The sequence below is a fragment of the Arachis ipaensis genome, chromosome B2 (assembly GCF_059453495.1).
Source record: "Arachis ipaensis isolate K30076 ecotype BB chromosome B2, ASM5945349v1, whole genome shotgun sequence".
Classification (NCBI taxonomy): domain Eukaryota; kingdom Viridiplantae; phylum Streptophyta; class Magnoliopsida; order Fabales; family Fabaceae; genus Arachis; species Arachis ipaensis.
This window is the reverse complement of record NC_142437.1, coordinates 109,825,995-109,844,775: the sequence shown is the minus strand read 5'-3', so window position 1 is coordinate 109,844,775 and position 18,781 is coordinate 109,825,995. Positions and strand designations below refer to the sequence as shown.

Genomic DNA, 18,781 nt, shown 5'->3' with positions numbered 1-18,781 from the left:
ATGGTAAACATCCTTTGTGGTCCATCCACTAGTTTGTCTTAAAACCATGAAGAAATCAAGCTATGGGAGAGGCCGAAAGGGCCTTCAACTACGAGATTAGTCAATGAATGTGACAATTTGCAAATACCAAACCAGTTCCCCTATATTGTAGGGCAGTGCCCCGGAATTCCACAATAGAGAGCACATCTACGATCCAATGACATCAATAATACGTGTCTAGGATTTCTTTTTTTCACTGTGCCGTGGCTTATACGAACATTTTTCATAATTATTGAAACCTTGTTTTATCAAATACAAAGCATTGAACAAACACATTGACAAAGTTTAACAAGGAACAACTTTTATATTTTTCACAATCGGCTTCTCTTTTGGGCAATAACAGGCTTAAAGCTAGCAAAACCAGTAACTTCCCTGCCAGTAACCAAAGTGTTGATGTCATATGTACCTTCATACGTATAAATAGGTTCTATATCGCAGAATGCCTGCAACAAAATGAAAACAAGCCAAATATTTAGTTGGAACTTAGAGTGCTACTAGACAATACTATTTATTCTCTTTTTTAATTCAACTATATTAATTCTAACTCAATTACATAACTTAATAAAGCTTCCACTACAGAATGGAGCAAAGAGCATTTTGATCATTATAAAGTTCCCATCTTTAACTCATTCATTACATTAGAATGTAGTTTCAACATAAGAAATCTTGAATCAAGAACTATGCATACCTTGGCGACAAGAAAATCGGCCAATATTCCATTGCCACCAAGTAATTCTCGTCCCAGAGCAGCTGTTTCTCTTGCTCTCAAGGTGATCCATGACTGAAAAGATATGCCAATATTCATTAACATGCTTCAATCAATCCGATTGCAAGGTATACAGATCAACTCCCAAACTTGAGTATGGGATTCTTGTAGGGGTTTATCAGGCTTTGGTATCTCCAATCACAATAGCGAACTTTTGTCGTATGCTTACTTGGTTTAAAATTTAGGGAGAGCAGAAAGAAGTTACAAAATGAATCATAAGAAATTACCTTGGCCAAGCTTGCATGTCCAGGAGTCATTTTACCACTCTCGTACAATTTGCAAAGGCGCCAACCAACGAGAAACATGGCTTGAACATTGCTAAGCATCTGAACAAGTTTCTGTTGGTTGATCTGGAAAGCTGCTAATGGTGCTCCAAACTGTTTCCTCTCCTTTAAATACCTATGACATATATCATAGATTCCCATGGATATGCCAATTGGTTGCCAAGCAACCATTACACGTGAGACAGCAAGTACCTGTTTTAAGGGAGCCAAAACAAATGAGCAACATCTAACTCATGGGGTTGCAACTGCATATAGTTCAGTATGCATAGAGAAAGATACTCTATATATCACTTTTACTTTGTTATTTCCAGTACATGTGAAGCAACAAAAGTATTCATCAAGAAACAAATATATGATTTCATCTGACGCATGGGGAAGTAACTTGCTTGCATAAGAAAAATAAACTATTTGTGATTAACAATGGAATTAATTCCAATGTCTGATCAGTCTACAATCTCATAATTACGCCATTTAAATTTTCTGGTTTCATAAATCCAGTATTAATGGAGGATAACAGAAAATAAAAAATTATTATTTTGACTCAATTAATGAATGTCAACTTTTAAATTTTCGCTTGAATTAAGATAATGATATAAATGTATTGTAGCTATGGAAGTTAACAAGTTACAAACTTCCCTGGACAGAAATAATTACTCTCTTTAATTACATTACTAATTTATTCTCTCATTCATTAATTTGGGGATATGAATGGGAAGAAAACAGTAATATTATATTAATTTGCTAAGTGGACACTTATTTGAGAACTAAGGGAGTAACACCTAATGAAATTGCATAGAACTACAATAGTATAGCAGCTGCCTAAAAAGATAACAGGAACCAAGAATGAAATATATATAATGCTTCACTCAAGTAATATAAGTTTCATCAACAATACCTATATATGGAATTATTAAAAGAACAATCCAGAAACACCACATAATCACACCTTGTTTGTGTCTTGAAAAGAGTTGACCCCTGTTAATCTGTCCTCATCAGGGATAAAAACTTTCTTCATAACAATGTCTCCATTTTGAACAATCCTGAGTCCAATTTTATTCTCTATTTTGGTGACGGTTAAACCAGGTGCATCCTTTTTTACAATATATCTGAATGTTTAGGTACAAACATGTAAAAAGATGTCATGTGACGCTGAATACATGAGGATAAATTAAAAAAAAAAAAAAAAAAAAAAAAAAAAAAAAAAGGCCTGAGGGCATATATATTAGTAGGACTTTCAGGTCTATTAACATATAGTGGAGACTGATTTAAACTTTCATTTTGACACCGACATCCTTCTCTGCTCATGTATAATATTGATGATTAAGATGAAACATTATTTACAAGAAAGATGATAATTTAAAAAGGGTACTAACTTTATGTTTCGATAAATATGATCATTCATGTCAAATCTGATAGTCAATATTTACTCCATTGATATGGTTAACTACTCCCATTTGATATGCTCCCTATAATGCTTTCATAGGCTATATTAGTGACATTTAAGCCTATTAACACGTTATTGTCAGTAATTAAACTTCTGTCTTGACCTAGACACATTCTTCAATTGTCCTTTTGTGTATGTCTGAACTTTATATGTCGCAACAAGCATGCATTCAGTTAACATTCTAAGTTAAATCATTGCACTGATTCCCTCTCGTTTTTTTTTTTTTTTCTTTGGTCTTCTGCAGCCTTTATATTAAATACAATGTACACATTTTTCAAACAATGAAGGTAAGGATAAATATCAAATACCCATTTATCTGATTTGTAGAGGTATTCCTAGCAAAGATAACCAATATATCAGCAAACGTACTGTTTCCTATCCACCGCTTTTGGCCATCTAGGATCCAACCTCCTTCAACCTGATCATTTCAAAACAAACCAACACTATACTATCAGCATTATTGAACTACAGTATAATTGAAATATGATTGATTAAAAATCAAAGAGATGCTAATGCATCTTCCTTGAGAAGCAATTGGTAAACAAGTTGTACACAAGGTATCACACCTTTGTTGCTGTAGTCTTCAAAGCACTGGCATCACTTCCATAGTCGGGCTCAGTCAAACCCTAATGTTAAGAAAATAACTTATCTCAGAAGCGTAAACTCAGCACAATGACAATGTTTTAATTACCACAGTAATTACATAGCAAGGGAAATAATTCAAATCGTGGCATTGTAACAATAGGAATCATGGGGAATAGCTAAAGACTTTATTATTTTTCTTGTTAAAAAAACTCTATATTTCACCATATATATATATTATATCAGTATGTTGAGTGCAAGAAGCACCCAAAGCAATACACCCATGCTTGCTCTTCTCCGTTCTACAAATTCAACAGATGAAATACCAAGGAAGTCAACTTACCCAGCATCCTATAGTTTGAAACTGTGCCAAAGAAGGTAGATACTTTTGCTTCTGGGCTTCTGATCCACACAATGCTAATATAACAATTGATCAAAATTATAAAATATGAGCACAGGAACAATTGGCAGAAAACAGTCCAATATAAATTAAACAATAAATATTAGAAACTTGTCAAAGAAAGATAAGTGCTTTACCAATAGTAAGCATTGCTAAGGATGAATGAACCAAAATAAAAGTTGAACAGCTTGCATCAACTCTTGCAACTTCAGCAGTACCTACAGCACTACCAAGAATAGAAAGGCCAGGACAACCATAGCCCTGGGAATAAAAGCTTGCTAAGAACTCCATTCACCATTTGTAGTATCCAAAAACATATACAGAGAAGTACAAAGAAAACCTTGATTGTTCCACCAGCGAGACGCAATGCAGCAAGTTTTGGTATACACTGAAATGGGAACTTGGCCTTTTCCCAGTACTAGAAGAAACAAAAACAAGACAAAACAACAAATAAAAATCAAATTAACAGAATCAAGATAGTGAGCTTTGATAAGGAAAGAGAAAACGTAATGGGAAGAAGAAGAAATTCACATGGTAATCATTTCCATCTAAAGAGAAAAAGCATCACAGAAACATACCTCAGTCATTACTGGTGCAATTTCTTTTTCCATACATTCTCTTACTTTCTTCCTAACTGCCTGCTCCTCTGGTGTCAATAAGTCATCGAATTGAAAATAATCTGAAGCTGTAATTTTCAAACAACATGACAGATAAAAATGGAAGTGAGTTCCTGAAGCATATCTCATTTCAGTCAAAATAATTAAATAATTACAAAAATATAATCTTACCAAGTTGTGAAATATGAAAGAATAACTAAGTTACAGAACAAAACTAAACTATATGCAATGACCTAATCCAGCTAAAGCTTCAAAAGCAACCTGATTCCTTATACAATGACCTAACCTATCACATAAATTTCTTACCACAAGGAGGAAATACAGACGCTGGTGTTGCTTGTGGAAATGCATTAGAAACATCCAGTGGCGGTAAATTGAAATAGGACGGCATCGCCCTTTTGCTAGAATCATCTGAAAGAATAAAAAACTGTTCATTCAATTGCAGTAAACCAGTGGACAGACTATCTAACAAAATCAGAATAATCATATGATAAGGTGTAAGTCATCAGCATAAACCAAAGCAAAGTATACATAATTTTTAGTAAATATCAAATACACCAATCAAATCAAAATTCATACATTTTCAATTGCTTGCGAAGGAACACACTAACATACTGTTCTTCTACAAGAAAATTAAATTAAAAATTTTGACAAAATACATACCAAGGTAATCCCTTCCAAAACCAGACAGTGTTTTTATTTGTTAATATTTAATTTACCTTTCCATACCACGAATTGAACTCTACCAACGTAAACGTGAATTTAGGTTAGCTTAATTATGTTATCCCAAAATGTTTACTGCTATAATCAAAATCTGAGCTTTATTTATTACGAAGAAAGACCAGCAAAAATATCTTAGAACAATAATAAAATCAAATCATGTAAATAATCCAGATATTATGATCTGAAAAACGAGATCACGAATGAAGCTGAAAATCAGAGTGATCCGAACTCGGTGAAATAGCGCACGGAACATATATAAGGAAATGGAACGTTGAAGGAAGAAGCAAACCTTGATTGGAAGAAGAGTGGATTGCCATGGTGGAGATGCGAAGGTGAAAGGGAAATGGAAGTAGAAGAAGTGAACAAGAGTGATGGGAAGAAGAAAAATAAAAAATGCAATTAGTTTACTTGTTTTTGTTTATTAACAAATAGAGAAAAATGGAGGGAACGGCACGCAACTCAATGTGGTATCCACCTTCCACGTCATTAATACTGGTTTGGATTATTATAAGGCTACTAGTCCTACAATCTTTTACCCACACTAGCGCCTACTTGGATTTTTGTCGGTTAACCAAAAAGTGCCATGTGGTTTTGTCCAAAGTTTGACTCTCTAATTTTTTGCTAATAATGGTTTAGACTTTAAGGTAATTAGTTATTGTATCAGTAAAATTTATTATTTTTTATATTAATTAATTTTTAATATTTGAAAGTATATATTAAAAATATATAGATGAATTATTAAATTAAAAAAATTAAATTAATAATTAAAAATAATAGTCAAAAACAATAAATTCTATTGATCTATACATATTTTTTTTATTATATTGCTATTACACTATTAATACATTACAAAAAATAATTAATAGGATAAATGACATAAATAAATCAAATGAATTCTAATATTACACTAATATTCTAAAATAAAATAGTTTATATGTATGTCTTGTTTTGGTAATAAAATTATGTAATTGAAGCTACTTAATTCGATTTACAAGAATTCTATGTAAATTGAATGCATTTTATTTGATTTAGCTAGTGTTACAACAAGTCTATGTAAATCGAATTCATTTTATTCGATTTAGTAAGAATTAGTGTTCGTGACATAATTCGAAACAAGTTGTTTTGATTTACTTCTTTTGATGCACCCAAAGTAAATCGAATCTAATTGATTCGATTTACTAATACACAGTTGTAACTGTATAAATCGAATTAAATTAATTCGATTTACAAAGGAATATATTCTATATAAATACGATCAGAACGTTAGGTATTTATTAGAGTGGAATTCACAATGGCTAGTTTAGATAGTTTTTTAGTTTTTGTGCATCCCAGAGGGACAATTAAGGAAAAAATGAAAGAGGGAATAAAATTGACTGCATGGCATGAAACGAGTGGAGAAGTTATTTATAGAATTTCAATTTCTGTTGTTCGAGATGGGGTGAAGTACAACTCTTTTGTAATAGACAGTGATGATGATTTGCAAGTTTTGTTTCACTGTCATCGTCAGTTTTTCGAGGTGAGAACCCATGAATTATTGGCCAAGTTTGGGGATGTGGTCTCTAGTTTAGTAGCAATGTAGAATCGAATTGGAATAATTAATCAAAAGCAATGACAGTAGCCTCTAGTCCAACCTCTGTTATTGCCTCTTCATATGTGCTTGTAATTGCACCTGCGGCAATTTTAGTGGCATCTTTGTCCTTCGCATCTGATCTAAACCGCGATGATAATATAGAAATTGGTGATAATCGATCTTTCGATGAGTTTGTTATTGTGATGGCAGATATTCCTGTTATGATCTAGTTTCTCGGGAGGTTGGAGAACCAAATGCCGTGAAAGATGTACTGCAGGATGATGATAATGTGGAGCCTGCCATTATTGATGAGGATAGCGATGATGATCTAGGAAGGAGTATTTCATTTGGGAGTGATGGAGCATCAAGCTCGGGAACTCAGTAATACCCCCTACACTTTTCGACTTTAGATTTGGAGGCTATGACACAGCATGGGTTCCCGGATGTAGAATCTGACTTTGAACCTCTAGTGCACTATAAGGCATCCATGTGAACTGTTAAAGAGAAATTATTTATAAAGATCATAATTCGACATTAAAAATCAGACTAACTGACGTTCAATAAAACTACAGTAATACTCACATTCTTGACCTGCAGTAAATCTATCCTCAACCTCCAATGCGCCACTCTAGGCCCTTTCGCTCAATGTTGGATAATATCCTGACCACTTGCCATGAGATACATTAGTTCAACAATGGTAATATATGGAAAACATATTTAATTAACATAACATATTTACACATAAGTACCTCGATGCCAACGGCCATTGAAATGCGTCAAACCTATGAGGCTTTAAACTCAAGAAACACCAGAAGATCCATGACTGAAGGAGCTACAGTGGACCAACCAACTTTACGATGTTTCTGTTAGCCACACGCACATGCATCAATATAACCACGCAAGAGCAGCAGGCCTCCAATTGTATCTGCCCATATTCTCTAACCTAGCTACGTACGGTAGCCTCTGGATGTGAAGATGTGTACCAGACTTGTTCCCAACAAGATGAGTTGATAATAACATCATGATATACGCCCTCGCATACCTCCTCACTGTTTCCTCGTCTGCGTCCTAAGGAAGCTCACTGAATATATCCTACATCTAAGTACAACTCATAGTGAACTTGTCGATATAGTCCGCAGGAGGTAAGACACTCAATAGCTCCTCGAACCAAGTCCATGCAAGTCGGCCACCTTCAATGTACCTCTCAAAGTCCGTCAGACATCCACTAACATAGTCACTGTCAGTCGGGAGGTCTAACTGGTATGCTACATCCTATAGCGTAATTGTGCATTCTCCGAACGACATATGAAAAGTATGCGTTTTCGGACGCTATCCTCTACGAATACACTGACTAATGGCTCATCCAACCTAAGCCAGTAGTCGTTGAGTCTTATAAGATGGTATAATTCGGCCATTTGCAAGTACGATATGATCCTATCGTATAGGGACATACCTTGTTGGTAATACATCAGGCGAGCTGCATAATGATAAAAAAAAATATTTTCTAAGAACCATAATAATTAACAATACAATACAATACATTAAATGAATTTTAAATTATGCATGTCCTATTGGAATAAATATCAATAGCCAAAATTATCATCTTAGAATACATTAACCGTATTCATAAAAATTAAATCCTCACTAAATCTAAATTTACCAAACACAAGCAATACTGAAAAAAATTAATATAAAATATAAAACAATTGTTGCTGACATTTTTAACTTAAATAACTTTTAAGAAAACTTCTAGTCACTAGTCATTCTAACATTTATAATTTAAAAATTTTAACAATTTTTAATCACTACTCTAACTAATATTTGTAGTTTTAAAATTCTAAGAAAATTCTAAGTCACTATTGTAACTAACATTTATACCTAAGTTTAAAAATTCTAACTAACGATTATAATCAAATACTCTAAGGCTCTAAGCGACTTAATATTGCTAACATTTCTAATCTATCTCAAAGAAAAAAAATTATTTACTAACCTTTTCATTGATGCTACGAGCAATATGAACAACTCCGTCCAAACAGTAAATACGATCCAGATCATCTTTCATATTCGCAGTTTCGAATCTTATCGTGTTAGAACCTCACTTTTCTCAAATTTCTCTAAAGTATGGACCTCATTCTCCTTTTCTTTTCTTTCTCTTCTTATACATTGTATTTTTTTTTCCTTCTATTCTCTTCATCTAAATATATTATTTCTTTTCTTTTTTTTCTCTTCTCTTTTCATCTTTTTTTTTCTCTCTCTTCTTCTTTTCATGATGATTTTATTTTCTATTTCTTATTTCTAAATTCTATTCTTTTTCAAATGTTCATCTATTTAGATACCAAAAAAATCTCTTTTTATTTTATTTGTTTTGTTTAAATATGTCATTAATAAAATATTTTATTCAAAAAAATTAGATTTTAAGTTGAATTATATAACATTATAAAAAAATAGCATAGAAAAAATAAAAAAAAATAGTTAAAAAATACAATTATATTAAACCATAAAAAAATTTTAATTAAATAATATAGAAGAATAATACATAAATTTTAATCAAACAAAAAAAAACTTGGCTGAATAACATATAAGTTGTTTTAAATGGTGCGAACTTTTTAGTTGAATAACACAAAAAAAAAAACATACAAATTTTAATTGAAAAATATAAAAATTTTAGTCGAATAATATAAAAATGTAACTTAAATAGCACATGTCATAAAACTTTTGTGCTTTATCGTAAAAAGATTTATGTATTTTCTTCTTATATTTTCCTTCAAAAAGTTATTTGTTTATCTTTAAAACATTTTGTATTGATAGTCGTAAAATTTCTATATTTATTGTCAATAAATTTTTGTATTTATCATTCAAAATAATAAGTTAATATAAATTTTAAAAGTGAAAAGAAATATTTAACCTTAGAATAATTTATAGAAAGTGCAAGATTAAGGTAAAAAACTAAAAATTGGTAGTCCTCAATCCACATCAAGTTTTGGGCCAAATTGGATTGGATAAACATGAAAAGAAACGTGTCAACAAAAGAAGCAGAAAAATATTAAAAAATGGAGATGCGGGGTATCGATCCCCGTACCTCTCGCATGCTAAGCGAGCGCTCTACCATCTGAGCTACATCCCCGTGTTGCAATTTTCTTTGCCACTTATTAAAATTGTTATTTAAAATTGAGCAGTTAAAATAAGCATTTACTTTGTTCCCTTCTGGTTTCAGATTCTCTTGAAGAATACTAAACTGCTAGCATAATTTATTATTTTTGACTCGTAGTTAGTCAGCAATATTTAATATGTTGTTAGATTGTTAGACTAAAGGAGTTAGGACTCTTCCTAATTTCCTTGTATTGATTGAACTCTGCCTATGGCTTCTAGTTTTACCTGTTGCTAAATGCTGAGAGGCTTGTCTTTAGATGAGAAACATTGCTACATATTCTCTATGATGCCGTTAGATGGTTCTGCTAGGGAACCAAGCCAACTAATTGAAAAAGGGGCTTATTATAAAAAAAAAATCCATTATCTTAGTTTTTTGAATTTCAAAACTAAAAATAAAAGTTGGTATGAGTTGACTATAGTTATAGTTGGTTTTCTAAACTTTTTTTAAAGATAATAGTCTTATTTGTGCAATAGATGTTCAAGAACGATTATAATTATGCAAATTTGAGGGACTATTTTGACTGTTAACTCAATTAGGATGTGTATATCAATTCCATGTGAGTATATAGTATTTTTAAGATTAGGAAAGATTTAAAACGTTCAAGTGATTCAATATCAACTCCAGAAACTCATTCCAAATAACTTTTTGGCACTTGTTTGAAAAGTTGTTTTTTTTTTTAATTTTTAGTGTGTCTAACAAATTTTTAATAGTAAAAAAAAATATTAGAAAATAAAAAACATCTTTTTAAAAAAAATTATCATTTACATTTTTTTTAAAATATCTTTTTTACTTTAAAAAAATATCTTAAGATAAAAATATATTTTTATATTATATTCAAACATAATTAATAGATAAAAAAAATTTATTACAAAAAATATCCAAACATCAAATAACATTTCTTTTTTTATAAAATCTTTTAAAAAATTCACTTAATTTAAAAAAAAAAAAAACCCACTCAAATAAATTCTTAATTTTATTATGGTTAAAACTTCCATGTTCAAAACAGCTTTTTATAAAGTTAACTGAAATAACTATTGAAGTTGCAATCACCAAAGAGTGCATATCTGACTGCATATACTAACAAGTTTTGTAACGGGGAGGGTTCAAAACTGAGAACATATTATAAAAAGTTGAAAACTACGTGAAAAACTAAAACCAATGATTTCTGATTATTCTGAATCAATTATTTGCCTTAGAGGCTTACAGTGTATACATAACACAAATTACAAAAAGACTAAAAAAATTATGATCTCTGTAGCATTCAGTTAGCATCCAGTTTGTATGCTCGAATTCGTGTCTGGAAACTTTGTTGAACCTAACATCTTTTCTGGTACCTCCGGCAATCCGCTACCTGACGGTCTTACGGCCAGACAGAACCTTAAATACCGTTGACGTATCGTGGATTCGCTATTCTTCTGCTAACAAGGTCCCTCAACTCAATTTCACCAGGGAACCTCTTCTGCTGCAGCTTGGAGAAAATCTAAGATGTTCAAAGAAACAAGATCATCATGGAAAGTATGAGAAGTTTAATATGCTATGAACCTAACTGCTTTCATAGTTCTATATTACTTGATGTGTTTCCTGTTAGCATTAGCAGCTACAGATTACATGCAATCATCGTTAACAATCGCATTATCCCCCTATTGATTCCTAACAAAACTATCACCAGTTTAAAATTCGTTCATAGGAAATGAAAACCTCTAGCAAGGTTATCAAACTGGTTAGTTAACTCATAAGTCTCCAAATTGAGTTCACGAATCAAGTTTGCTAAGTTTTATGAGTTTAGATGAGTTATCGAGTTTGATTCGCTTGAACTTCAGCATAGTCCTTGAGAACTAAAAATGTTGGGTCAAGTTAGTCCTTTCTGATAAGAAGCATTTGTAAGAGACTAATCTATTCCTGCATAGAACCGATTTGACCCACAATTTTTACTTTAAGGAACTATGCCGGAGGTTTTCAGTCCTCGTGGACAAATTCGTTCTAGTGATGCTTTGTTCCGGTACCAACCACGGACTTTTACACTAAATTAATACTAATTAATTTGAAGCACTAAGCATAAGTCCATGACCAAGGACTTACCAAGTCACCATTGCAATATACTTCAAAAGCACCAGAACTCTGTAAGAAAGACTGAAGGAAGTTCCCGAGAAGCCAAATGCTTGCCATGCTTCCAAACCTGTTGGCACGCAAAGAATAGTACCATGGTGGAGGAGTTATTCCCAACCTTGGGAATATCTGCTCTCCTGCAGATATTGTTATAATAAGTCCGAGTTGCACCACCGGTACTACTTTGCTGAGAAGTCGCTTCGGAAGTGGAGCGGGATAGTTAGCCAAAACAACATTGATCCCAGGGAATTCTGCCTCCAACATGTTCTTAACCGTTACTGCATTTCCCCTACGGAAAAGGTCATGAATATTACACACCAAAAGGTTAAGGTTTAGGACTTGTTATGCTTTAAAAAATGTGGATTCCACAAATTAAACTAATTATCAATGAATGCAGCTCCTAACAAAACTTGGTTAAGAACATCAGATCCAAAATCCAAAGTTTAGTCCGTTTTGTGATCATTTACATTTGTTAGATTTTCACATTCTCATGGAGATTCTAATGCCACAAAAAAAGAAATAAGAATTTTAATACACTTCAAAGATGTCAAAATGAGAACAGGGTTTTCCGTCTAATTGTTCAAATAACCACTAAACAAATAAATCTAACTTAGGGACAAGTAATTTCCAATGGATGTTGTGATTCTAATAAATAAATAATTAACACTAAACCTCATCAAGACTTTCCTTAATTTAGCTGCCAAAAACAGTGATATCTACACACAATTTTATTCCAAAAGACCCACATATATTAAATTAGAACTCATCATCCATCAACTAAATTAAAAAAGTAAGATCAAATAAAATAAAGAGCTACTAGAAATTGGACAAACTTGTAGGAACATGAAGTGCAGAAGTCAATGTTTACAGCGTTGCCAACACCAATTGGGCCAATACCACTCTGTTTCTGCATTTTGAATAAGAAAAAAAAAACAGCATATCAGAAAAATCTTTTACAGAATAAAAACAAAAAAGAACAAAACTTTGCATGACCCATATAAACAAAATAGTAAATTTAGAACTGGGAAATTGAGGGGTGCAAATGAAGAAAATAAAAAATGAAAAAAGAGAACCTGGGTAGGGAATTCGAGGAGGGGTTCCTGAATATGGGTGGTGGTTTGAGGGTTATTAGGTTGAGTTGAAGGGGGGTGGTGGTGGTGGTGGTGATGTGATGTTGGTTTAGAAGGCGGTGGAGGAGAGAAGAGGTTGAAAACATCTGAGAAGAACAAGAAGATTGGTAACCCAACAAGGAGAATTTGGGTTCGATCCATGATTGCAAACAGAGGAAGAGAGAGAAAGAGAGAAACAGAATGTGATGATCTAACAAGTGGTGTTTTGTTTTGGTGTTTTTGTGAAATTGTCTTAGCTAACACCCTCGCAGCCCAAACGAGGTAAATTGTCTTTCGGAGTTTTATATGTTGCCACTGTTGAAGCGGATTTTAACCGCCGGCTAATTTTTCTTTTTTTCGAAAACTCATGTTTGAGTGCCATTAAGTTAACGTGATTAATAAATTTTTAATAGTAAAAATAAAAATATAAAAAAAATTATTAAAAAATAAAAAATATCTTTTAAAAAAAATATAATTTACATATTTTTAAAATATATGTTTTAAAAAATATATAATTTATATATAATAAATAAAATTTTTTATGTGAAATATTTAAATATAAAATTATTTTAATTTTTTTTATAAAATTTTCTAAAAATTTAACTTAAAAAAAATATTTTTTAAAAACTCAACCAAACAAATTTTTAAATTTAATGTATTTTATCATGATGTGAAATTAGATATCAACAAATTAGATGATCAAATTTTAAAATATATAAATCTAATTCTCATATTTGTAATTTTTAATTTTTTTAAATACGTAAATCTACAGCTCAGATTTATATTCCATTTACCGACTTGTGTTTCATTAAATTTTAAAATTTCAACCTCCATAAAATCTAAGGATCAAATTTTTCTAATAATTTTACTACTGTTGTAAAATAAATAAAAGATATATTAAATATAAAATAAAGATGTATAAATAGAAGACTCTAACATTAATATAATTAGCTCAATAATGATTTATATATATATAAAGATAGAAAGAAGTATTAAAAATAAAGAGAGAGAGAATTGTATTTGTTTATTGTTACTGTGTATAAAGCCTAAGTTCGTTCCTCTATTTATACAAGTTCAAGATTCACTTTTTCAAAGGTTGGAAAGCATGCACCGCACATTCTTTAATACCTGTACTTTCCAATAGTACTTGAATGGAGGAAAGAATAATGCTGAGTAGACATTGAATGGATATGGACATCCATATCGTAACACTCCCCTTGGATGTCCATTTAGGATTATGCCTCGTTAAAACCTTACTAAAGAAAATCCAATGGGAAAAAAACTTTAGTGAAGGAAAAAGAGTACAATATCCTTTGTGATGGGGACTGCCTCATTAAAAACCTTGTCAAGAAAAACCCAATGGGAAAAAAACCTGACCAAGAAAAAAAGAGTACAGTCTCCCCCTCTTGCCGACATCATTTAATGTCTCGAAATCGGCGCATCCCAATCTCATGTACTAATCTTTCAAAGGAGGATTTTGGGAGTGACTTTGTAAATAAATCTGGCAGATTGTCACTTGAGCGGATCTGTTGGACATCAATTGTCCCTTGATTTTGAAGATCATGAGTGAAGAAGAATTTGGGAGAAATATGCTTTGTTCTATCACCTTTGATGTATCCACCCTTAAGTTGAGCAATGCATGTTGTATTATCTTCAAACAGGACAGTTGGAGCTATCTTATGATCAATCAGTCCACATGATGACAGAATATATTGAATCAGACTCCTCAGCCAAAAACACTCGCGACTAGCTTCATGAATCGCCAGTATTTCAGCATGATTAGAGGATGTTGCAGCAATCGTCTGTTTCGTGGACCTCCAAGATATAGCTGTACCACCATATGTGAACAGGTATCCTGTTTGAGATCTCCCTTTATGTGGATCAGACAAGTATCCGACATCTGCATAGCCAACTAGTTGTGACTTGGATCCATAGGGATAAAACAATCCCATATCAACCGTCCCATGAAGATAACGAAAGATTTGTTTGATTCCACTCCAATGTCTTCTGGTTGGAGAGGAACTATATCTTGCTAGTAAATTCACAGCGAATGATATATCGGGTTGCGTATTATTAGCAAGATACATTAGCGCTCCAATGACACTAAGATATGGTACTTCAGGACCAAGGATATCTTCATTTTCTTCTTTAGGGCGGAATTGATCCTTTTTCACATACAAAGATCTTACGATCATTGGGGTACTCAAGGGATGTGACTTATCCATATAAAATCTTTTTAAGATCTTTTCTGTGTATGTTGTTTGATGAATGAAGATCCCGTCTTTTATATGCTCGATCTGCAGGCCGAGACAAAATTTAGTCTTTCCAAGATCTTTCATCTCAAACTCTTCTTTTAGAGTTTTTATAATTATTGGAATCTCTTCAGGAGTCCCAATGATATTTAAATCATCAACGTACACAGCAATTACAATGAATCCAGATGCAGTTTTCTTTATGAAAACACACGGGCATATATCATCATTCTTGAAACCTTTTTTGCCAGATACTCAGTAAGACGATTATACCACATTCGTTCAGATTGCTTTAGACCATATAAAGATCTTTGTAATTTGACTGAGTATAACCCTTGCAAATATTCATTGGATGGTTTAGATATCTTTAGTCCTTCAGGGACTTTCATATAGATATCCCGATCTAATGAGCCGTATAAATAGGCTGTTACCACATCCATTAAATGCGTATGCAGTTTATGATATGCAGATAAACTGACCAAATAACGCAATGTTATCGCATCCACTACAGGGGAATACGTTTCTTCATAATCTATACAGGGCCTTTGTGAAAAACCTTGTGCCACAAGTCGGGCTTTATAGCATACAACTTCATTTTTCTCATTTCGTTTTCTCACAAATACCCACCGGTATCCAACAGGTTTTACATCTTTTGGTGTACGGACTACAGGTCCAAAGACTTCACGTTTAGCAAGTGAGTCTAACTCAGCCTTCATGGCTTCTTTCCATTTTGGCCAATCATTCCTTTGTCGACATTCTTCGACTGATCTTGGCTCAAGATCCTTACTTTCATGCATGATATTTAATGCCACATTATATGCAAATATTTCATTGACAATTGTCTTATTTCGGTCCCATTTCTCTCCTGTAAAGACATAATTTATCGAGATCTCATCATTTTCACAATTTTCAGGTACCTGAACGTCTTCTGGCGTTAAAATGATATCAGAATTTTGGACAACTGCAGGTGTCTTTACTATGTCTTTTTCAACAGGAATAATATTAACCTCTTTTCTCTTTTGAGGATTTTTGTCTTTGGAACCGACAGGCCTGCCACGCTTCTGGCGTGAATTTGCTTCAGTGGCTACTTGTCCTACTGGGACATCAATTCGAATTGGAGCATTTTTCGCTGGTATATACGACTTGGTTATCCTCTTTGTATCGGAAAATGCATCAGGCAATTCATTTGCTATTCTTTGCAAATGTATAATCTTTTGAACTTCTAGTTCACATTGCCCTGATCGAGGATCTAAATGCATCAACGATGATGCATTCCAATTAAGTTCCTTTTCAGGAAGCTTATTCTCTCCCCCTAATGTTAGAAACTTTGATTCATCAAAATGACAATCAGCAAACCGGGCTTTAAATACATCTCCAGTTTGTATCTCAAGATACCTCACTATAGAGGGAGAATCATATCCAACATATATCCCCAATTTTCTTTGGGGTCCCATTTTGGTGCGATTAGGTGGTGCAATGGGAACATATATCGCACACCCAAATATTCTTAAATGGGAAACATTTGGCTGCTGGTCAAAAGCTAATTGCATAGGAGAGAACTGATGATAACTTGTTGGCCTCAAACGAATAAGTGCTGCGGCATGTAAAACAGCATGCCCCCAAACCGAGGTTGGGAGATTTGTTCTCATAAGTAAGGGTCTAGCAATTAATTGAAGGCGTTTAATAAGTGATTCTGCTAACCCATTTTGTGTGTGAACATAAGCTACTGGATGTTCAACACTTATTCCATTAGCCATACAATAAGCATCAAAAGCTTGTGAAGTAAATTCACCAGCATTATCAAGACGAATTGCTTTAATTGGATTTTCTGGAAATTGTGCTTTTAATCAAATAATTTGAGCCAGTAACCTTGCAAACGCCAGGTTGCGAGAAGATAATAAGCACACATGTGACCATCTTGAAGATGCGTCTATTAGGACCATAAAATATCTAAAAGATTCACATGGTGGATGAATAGGTCCACATATATCACCTTGAATCATTTCTAGGAATTCAGGGGACTCAAATCTAATCTTTACTGGTGATGGCCTTAATATTAACTTTCCCTGAGAACATGCAGCACAACAAAATTCACAAGTTTTAAGAATCTTCTGGTTCTTTAGTGAATGTCCATGGGAGTTTTCAATAATTCTCCGCATCATGGTTGTTCCCGGATTACCCAATCTATCATGCCAAGTTATGAATTCATTTGGTCTAATAAACTTCTGGTTTACAGTGGCATGTGAATCAATTGCACTAATCTTGGTATAATACAACCCAGATGAAAGTGAGGGTAATTTTTCTAATATAACTTTCTTATTTGAATCATGAGTTGTGATACATAAATACTCATGATTTCCCTCATTCATTGTCTCAACATGATATCTATTTCGGCAGATATCTTTGAAACTCAACAAGTTCCTCAGGGACTTGGTAGATAGTAATGCATTATTTATTATAAATTTTGTTCCTCCAGGAAACAAAATTATAGCTCTTCCGGAGCCTTCTATCACATTGCCTGAGCCAATAATAGTATTAACATATTCATCTTTTGGCACAAGATAGGTAAAATATATATCACTTTTGAGAATGGTGTGCGAACTTGCACTATCCGCACGGCATACATCTTCATTATATATCTTTGCCATTTTCTTCAAAGACAAATAATAAAAATGAGTAGTATGCACAGTTAAATTGAATACTTGATCGGAATTATTTTTCTAAGAAACACTGTTCAAAATAATGTCATATACTAAAATTTTATTTTAAAATTTGACACATTTAATAATTTCAAAATTCATAAACATTAATATTTCATTATTTATATACGTCACATTTGAAACTTAAATACATGGAAAATAAAACTTAACAATAAGTTCTTTACATTATTTATTTACATGAATGTTTAACAATCTCTCACATTAAACTATTCCATCATTGATCAAATGACCAATATTTCCTTCAGGATCCTCAAAGAAATCAGATACATCATAATGAGTGGTGGAATTTTCAGCATCATTTGAAACGAAATTCGACTCTTTTCCCTTGTCGTCCTTTTTCAAAGATGCCTGGTAAAGATCGACTAGGTGCCTTGGGGTACGACAGGTATGTGACCAATGGCCCTTTCCACCACAACGGAAACACTTATCATCTGTTGATTTATTCTGCCCGATATTTCTTTCTTTATCCCACTTCTGGTGAGATCCTTTCTTTTGAATATAATTCTTTTTCCTTCCATAATTTTTCTTGTTATTAAAACCTTGCCATTTACCTCTTCTGGGGTAATTTGCCGCATTTACTTCAGGAAATGGGGCGGCGCCAGCTGGGCGCGCTTCATGATTTTTCAAGAGCAACTCATTGTTGCGTTCAGCAACAAGAAGGCAAGAAATTAACTCAGAATATTTTTTAAATCATTTTTCTCGATACTGCTTCTGCAAGAGCACATTCGAGGCATGGAAGGTTGAGAAAGTTTTCTCCAACATATCATGATCAGTTATCTTTTCCCCACATAATTTCATTCGTGAGCTGATACGAAACATTGCAGAATTATATTCATTTATGGATTTAAAATCTTGTAAACGCAAGTGCGTCCATTCATATCGGGCTTGAGGAAGTATCACCGTTTTCTGATGATTATACCTTTCTTCAAGGTCCTTCCAAAGATCTGCAGGATCTTTTAATGTGAGATATTCATTTTTCAACCCTTCGTTAAGATGACGACGAAGGAAAATCATGGCT

General features: G+C 32.9%; 2 protein-coding genes and 1 non-coding gene across 3 annotated transcripts; all 3 read right to left on the bottom strand.

The window, feature by feature from the left end:
* Positions 1-222: 222 nt before the first annotated feature.
* On the bottom strand, positions 223-5,359 carry ACX4 (acyl-CoA oxidase 4). The gene is made up of 12 exons (XM_016328465.3): positions 5,145-5,359; positions 4,439-4,543; positions 4,094-4,200; positions 3,856-3,933; positions 3,653-3,776; positions 3,459-3,532; positions 3,100-3,159; positions 2,842-2,951; positions 2,036-2,195; positions 1,033-1,281; positions 728-820; positions 223-482 (listed from the first exon to the last, which is right to left on the bottom strand). Exons 1-12 carry the CDS (start codon positions 5,170-5,172, stop codon positions 351-353), a joined length of 1,320 nt encoding a protein of 439 aa, XP_016183951.1. The 5' UTR covers positions 5,173-5,359; the 3' UTR covers positions 223-350.
* A 4,117-nt stretch (positions 5,360-9,476) lies between these two features.
* TRNAA-AGC (transfer RNA alanine (anticodon AGC)) lies at positions 9,477-9,549 on the bottom strand. The gene has a single exon. It is a non-coding gene; the product is annotated as a tRNA-Ala (tRNA).
* A 1,129-nt stretch (positions 9,550-10,678) lies between these two features.
* LOC107625759 (selT-like protein) lies at positions 10,679-13,164 on the bottom strand. The gene is made up of 4 exons (XM_016328464.3): positions 12,756-13,164; positions 12,516-12,589; positions 11,656-11,971; positions 10,679-11,056 (listed from the first exon to the last, which is right to left on the bottom strand). The coding sequence occupies exons 1-4, from the start codon at positions 12,951-12,953 to the stop codon at positions 10,955-10,957; spliced, it is 690 nt and encodes a 229-aa protein (XP_016183950.1). The 5' UTR covers positions 12,954-13,164; the 3' UTR covers positions 10,679-10,954.
* Positions 13,165-18,781: the final 5,617 nt, after the last annotated feature.

Excerpts from the sequence above, each read along its gene's own strand:
- LOC107625759 (XM_016328464.3), bottom strand. The coding sequence starts at position 12,953 with ATGGATCGAACCCAAATTCTCCTTGTTGGGTTACCAATCTTCTTGTTC. Across the intron at positions 12,590-12,755 it reads TCCTCGAATTCCCTACCCAG|AAACAGAGTGGTATTGGCCC; the intron begins GTTCTCTTTTTT and ends TTCAAAATGCAG. Across the intron at positions 11,972-12,515 it reads TGCACTTCATGTTCCTACAA|GGGAAATGCAGTAACGGTTA; the intron begins GTTTGTCCAATT and ends CCTTTTCCGTAG.
- ACX4 (XM_016328465.3), bottom strand. The coding sequence starts at position 5,172 with ATGGCAATCCACTCTTCTTCCAATCAAG. Across the intron at positions 4,201-4,438 it reads GTCTGTATTTCCTCCTTGTG|CTTCAGATTATTTTCAATTC; the intron begins GTAAGAAATTTA and ends TGAAAATTACAG. Across the intron at positions 2,196-2,841 it reads TCTACAAATCAGATAAATGG|ATATATTGTAAAAAAGGATG; the intron begins GTATTTGATATT and ends CTAAACATTCAG.